This window comes from Perca fluviatilis, chromosome 22, assembly GCF_010015445.1.
Source record: "Perca fluviatilis chromosome 22, GENO_Pfluv_1.0, whole genome shotgun sequence".
NCBI classification, from domain to species: Eukaryota; Metazoa; Chordata; class Actinopteri; order Perciformes; family Percidae; genus Perca; species Perca fluviatilis.
In genome coordinates, this window is record NC_053133.1 from 26,151,082 (window position 1) to 26,157,081 (window position 6,000).

The 6,000-nt window shown below is 37.0% G+C and overlaps 1 protein-coding gene across 2 annotated transcripts in view; it reads left to right on the top strand.

Moving 5' to 3' along the window:
* The window catches only part of zgc:194621 (uncharacterized protein LOC795037 homolog), a 40,383-nt gene that overhangs the window by 26,961 nt on the left and 7,422 nt on the right, over window positions 1–6,000 (top strand). For both annotated transcript variants that reach the window (XM_039790132.1, XM_039790131.1), the window contains exon 2: window positions 221–665. In XM_039790132.1, the coding sequence (XP_039646066.1) occupies window positions 280–665 (386 nt within the window). In that variant the 5' untranslated portion in view covers window positions 221–279. The remainder of the gene's footprint in view (window positions 1–220; window positions 666–6,000) is intronic.

Consider the following 6,000-nt stretch of genomic DNA (forward strand, 5'->3'; position numbering starts at 1 on the left):
TATTATTTTTGTTGTTGTTATCCCCATTTTCTTTCATTCTTCACATGAAACATTTCCTCATTTTAATTAAGCTTTTATTTTGAAAGTTCGCACCGGAACTCCTGCCCTGGTCTGTGTGACTTGACTGACATTCTAGTTGCTATGGCGCAACCTATGGGTGCATCGTCCATAGCAACCGAACCACTGAGAGGAACAATTGAGATCATTTTTTTTTTTAAAGTTTTTAATCCGCAGAAGATGACTTCCACGAAGACAGAAGCGTCACTTTGACTTAAAAAAATGCAAGCCACGAAAGTTCTCAAGCCCAAACCAGTGGAGGCCACGAGCCAGACCCTCGAGAAAACCAAACCGGTGAAGGTGCGCACGGTTAACGGAGCACCAAGTCAGCTCACGGTCCCCGCTGTGCGTAAAAGCCGTGCGTCGAGCTGCCCGAGATGTCCGCCGCGGGACAGGTGTGAGCGGGGGCGCGCCGGAGCGGAGGGCCCCCCCTTCAGAAGGAGCTGTGAAAGGAGGGCCAGGTCCAGCTCCACCGCCCCCAAAACAACCGCGAGTACAAACGGGGACAGTCGGAGGGCGAGTCCGTCTGGGAAACATGCTGCCGGTAACCCAAAATGTCCCGGTCCGAGGGAGCAGCAGGGCGTCCGCGCGGAGACGAGAAGTCAGAGGTGAGACAGGAGATGTTTTCTCAAAAAGCCCCAAATATTGGGCCGACTTTACTGTCTTTCAGAAGCTGTAGCCAGTGGTGTAGTCTAATGTATTGTAGTGGGTATACTGTAGGCTACTGTATATGGGGCCAGAATCGACCTTTTTTTGGGGGGCAAATTATAGTGAGGGTCTGGGTGTCCTCCCCCAGGGAAGTTTTGAGCATCACTTAATTTCCTGTATTCTGACACTTTTATGCACCGATTTACGGTGGAAATCCCTTTATTTAGCTTATGTGAAGAAGAAAACCACAGATGTCATTTCTAAATATATCAAAATTATAATGGAAAGTATGTAGTTGCGTGTCATTGGCCATGTTTAAGTGGGTATATGGAAATCCTGGAACTTTCTTAATGGGTATACTGTGTATACCTGCGTACCACGTACAGTAGACTACACCACTGGCTGTAGCGGGCTCCTTTTTAAAGCTAGAGTGAAGCTGGATATTGGTATCATATGAAACTAAATAAATAATCCAGAAAGAATGGCATGGCCTTCGACCTCAGACTAGAGGTGTGAATCTTCACTGATCTCCCGATTCGATGACGATTATCACGTCAGCGATTCGATATCACGATGCGTCAAATACATTTTTACTCTTAAAGCCATGTAGGATATTTAATTCGTAGCTTTTCAAGCTTCAAAAACCAACCATTCTGCAGTGCTCTAATACTAAATAAAGTGGATTCATAAAACTATACAGCGCTGAGCACATGGCACTTCCTGAATGTGCAAAACATAACCAGAATATGTAAACAGAAATGTTGTCAGGCCTACATTAAATTGTAAACAGAAATAATCGATTATGAGCCGGCCGATTATCGATGCAGCATCGTCCACGATTCGATGCATCGATTATTGGATTAATTTCAACACCTCTACCTCTGACCTCCAGACATTTGAATGAAAATGGGTGCTAGTCTCCCCTTTACAGACATGCCCTCTTTATGGTAATATCACATGCAGTTTTTTCTTTGCAACTATCACAAATTAGGCATTCTTTTATCAAATTGCTTGAAATTTGTGCAATAGTTGCCATGAATTGGGGGGGGGGGGAATCTTGTGGAAGCAGGTCCCCTCACTAGCAGCTCTTAAGATTTTTGTCCACATGAGTACCCTTACTTCTAATTCTAACTAACAGTGTTGTTATAGACTTTGTGGAATCAGCAAATACGATATCGTATCGTACAACTTGTGATTGACACCCCTAATAAAAGGCAGGAATACTGTCCCGAAGTCTCCGTCCTCCTGCTGCTGTCTGTGGCCATCTGTTGCAGGATTAGCGTTCCCCCCCCCGCCCCCCCGCTGGCATCACAGACCTGCAGGTGAACTGCTGCAAACCTGCACGCAGAGTCCAGACACAGCTGAATCCAGAGTCAAAAACAGCTGACTCCAGCCAAATGGACTTAATAAAAGTACTTACAAACTTTCCAATCCATCGTTTTATGAGAGCATAACCTATATATACTAGTGTAGACCTTTGGTATCATTTTGGGCATTATTAGTGGGGTAACTTACAAGATACAAACGTGGGTCCGTTAGCCCCTGCGCTAAGCTATTCAGCTGATAACGCTACTCTACGCTAACTCTCCCAATGTTCGACCCAGGTGAAAAAAGCTTCTGGGGGGGTGTTTGGCTCGAGGTCATGGTGCAAAGGACCCTAGGGTGAATTACTCCGAACCATCACTTTAACCATAAAGTGGTTTTCTGTCCGCCCCCTAATCTCATATCTGGATTTTGGGGATGACTGAAGAAGGGGTGAAAGTGTTCAGTATATCACAAGAAAAACGTAATAAAAATAGAGAAGCAAAAAGAAAATAATTTGGCCCAGTCTCATCCCTTCAGTCTTCAGTATATCACAAGAAAAATGTAATAAAAATAGAGAAGCAAAAAGAAAATAATTTGGCCCAGTCTTATCCCTTCAGTCTTCAGTATATCACAAGAAAAACGTAATAAAAATAGAGAAGCAAAAAGAAAATAATTTGGCCCAGTCTTATCCCTTCAGTCTTCAGTATATCACAAGAAAAATGTAATAAAAATAGAGAAGCAAAAAGAAAATAATTTGGCCCAGTCTCATCCCTTCAGTCTTCAGTATATCACAAGAAAAATGTAATAAAAATAGAGAAGCAAAAAGAAAATAATTTGGCCCAGTCTTATCCCTTCAGTCTTCAGTATATCACAAGAAAAACGTAATAAAAATAGAGAAGCAAAAAGAAAATAATTTGGCCCAGTCTTATCCCTTCAGTCTTCAGTATATCACAAGAAAAACGTAATAAAAATAGAGAAGCAAAAGAAAATAATTTGGCCCAGTCTTATCCCTTCAGTCTTCAGTATATCACAAGAAAAACGTAATAAAAATAGAGAAGCAAAAAGAAAATAATTTGGCCCAGTCTCATCCCTTCAGTCTTCAGTATATCACAAGAAAAAAATAATAAAATAGAAAGCAAAAAAGAAAATAATTTGGCCCAGTCTTATCCCTTCAGTCTTCAGTATATACCAAGAAAAATGTAATAAAAATAGAGAAGCAAAAAAAAATAATATTGGCCCAGTTCATCCCTTCAGTCTTCAGTATATCACAAGAAAAACGTAATAAAAATAGAGAAGCAAAAAGAAAATAATTTGGCCCAGTCTTATCCCTTCAGTCTTCAGTATATCACAAGAAAAACGTTAATAAAAATAGAGAAGCAAAAAGAAAATAATTTGGCCCAGTCTCATCCCTTCAGTCTTCAGTATATCACAAGAAAAAAGTATTAAAAATAGAGAACAAAAGAAAATAATTTGGCCCGTCTCATCCCTTCAGTCTTCAGTATATCACAAGGAAAAACGTAATAAAAAGAGAGAAGCAAAAAGGAAAATAATTTGGCCCAGTCTCATCCCTTCAGTCTTCAGTATATCACAAGAAAAACGTAATAAAAATAGAGAAGCAAAAAGAAAATAATTTGGCCCAGTCTTATCCCTTCAGTCTTCAGTATATCACAAGAAAAACGTAATAAAAATAGAGAAGCAAAAGAAAATAATTTGGCCCAGTCTTATCCCTTCAGTCTTCAGTATATCACAAGAAAAATGTAATAAAAATAGAGAAGCAAAAAGAAAATAATTTGGCCCAGTCTTATCCCTTCAGTCTTCAGTATATCACAAGAAAAAGTAATAAAAATAGAGAAGCAAAAGGAAAATAATTTGGCCCAGTCTTATCCCTTCAGTCTTCAGTATATCACAAGAAAAACGTAATAAAAATAGAGAAGCAAAAGGAAAATAATTTGGCCCAGTCTCATCCCTTCAGTCTTCAGTATATCACAAGAAAAACGTAATAAAAATAGAGAAGCAAAAAGAAAATAATTTGGCCCAGTCTTATCCCTTCAGTCTTCAGTATATCACAAGAAAAACGTAATAAAAATAGAGAAGCAAAAGAAAATAATTTGGCCCAGTCTTATCCCTTCAGTCTTCAGTATATCACAAGAAAAAATGTAATAAAAATAGAGAAGCAAAAAGAAAATAATTTGGCCCAGTCTTATCCCTTCAGTCTTCAGTATATCACAAGAAAAATGTAATAAAAATAGAGAAGCAAAAGAAAATAATTTGGCCCAGTCTTATCCCTTCAGTCTTCAGTATATCACAAGAAAAACGTAATAAAAATAGAGAAGCAAAAAGAAAATAATTTGGCCCAGTCTCATCCCTTCAGTCTTCAGTATATCACAAGAAAAACGTAATAAAAATAGAGAAGCAAAAAAAGAAAAATAATTTGGCCCAGTCTTATCCCTTCAGTCTTCAGTATATCACAAGAAAAATGTAATAAAAAAAGAAAAGCAAAAAAAGAATTAATAAAAATAGAGAAGCAAAAAGAAAATAATTTGGCCCAGTCTTATCCCTTCAGTCTTCAGTATATCACAAGAAAAAGCTAATAAAAATAGAGAAGCAAAAAGAAAATAATTTGGCCCAGTCTCATCCCTTCAGTCTTCAGTATATCACAAGAAAAATGTAATAAAAATAGAGAAGCAAGAAAGAAAATAATTTGGCCCGGTCTTATCCCTTCAGTCTTCAGTATATCGAAAAAGAATAATAATAAAAATAGAGAACAAAAAGAAAATAATTTGCCAGTGAGCCTCATCCCTTCAGTCTTCAGTATATCACAAGAAAACGTAATAAAAATAGAGAATAAAAAAAGAAAATATTTATTTGCCCAGTCTCATCCCTTCAGTCTTCAGTATATCACAAGAAAAAGCGTAATAAAATAGAGAAGCAAAAGAAAATAATTTGGCCCAGTCTTATCCCTTCAGTCTTCAGTATATCACAAGAAAAACGTAATAAAAATAGAGAAGCAAAAAGAAAATAATTTGGCCCAGTCTTATCCCTTCAGTCTTCAGTATATCACAAGAAAAATGTAATAAAAATAGAGAAGCAAAAAGAAAATAATTTGGCCCAGTCTTATCCCTTCAGTCTTCAGTATATCACAAGAAAAACGTAATAAAAATAGAGAAGCAAAAAGAAAATAATTTGGCCCAGTCTTATCCCTTCAGTCTTCAGTATATCACAAGAAAAACGTAATAAAAATAGAGAAGCAAAAAGAAAATAATTTGGCCCAGTCTCATCCCTTCAGTCTTCAGTCCTCCTCGTGTCTGACCTCACCGGCCAGCAGTAGAGAGACGTAACAATGGGTCCTCGGTGTCAGTGTTACAACCTTTCTTTCTCTCTCTCTCTTTCTTTCTGTCTTTCTTTCTTTCCTTCATTCTTCCTTCCATTCTTTCTTTCTTTCTGTCTTTCATTCTTTCATTCTTTCTTTCTTAACCTTCATTCATTCTTTCATTCTTTCATTCTTTCATTCTTTCCTTCCTTCATTCTTCTTTCCATTCTTTCTTTCTTTTTTATTTCCTTCTTTCTTTCTTTTTTCCTTCTTTCTTCCTTTCTGTCTTTCTGTCTTTCTTTCTTTCTTTCTTTCTTTCTTTCTTTCTTTCTTTCTTTCTTCCTTCCATTCTTTCTTTCTTTCCTTATTTCTTCCTTCCATTCTTTCTTTCTTTCATTTCTTTCTTTCTTTTTTTCCTTCGTTCTTCCTTCCATTCTTTCTTTCTTTTTTATTTCCTTCTTTCTTTCTTTTTTCCTTCTTTCTTCCTTTCTGTCTTTTTTTTCTTTCTTTCTTTCCTTCCTTCTTTCTTTCTTTCTTTCTTTTTTTTTTTTTTTTTTTTTTTTTTTTTTTTTTTTTTTTCTTTCTTTCTTTCTTTCTTTCTTTCTTTCTTTCTTTCTGTTCTTCTTTCTTTCCTTCTTTCTGTCTTTCATTCTTTCATTCTTTCTTTCCTTCGTTCTTCC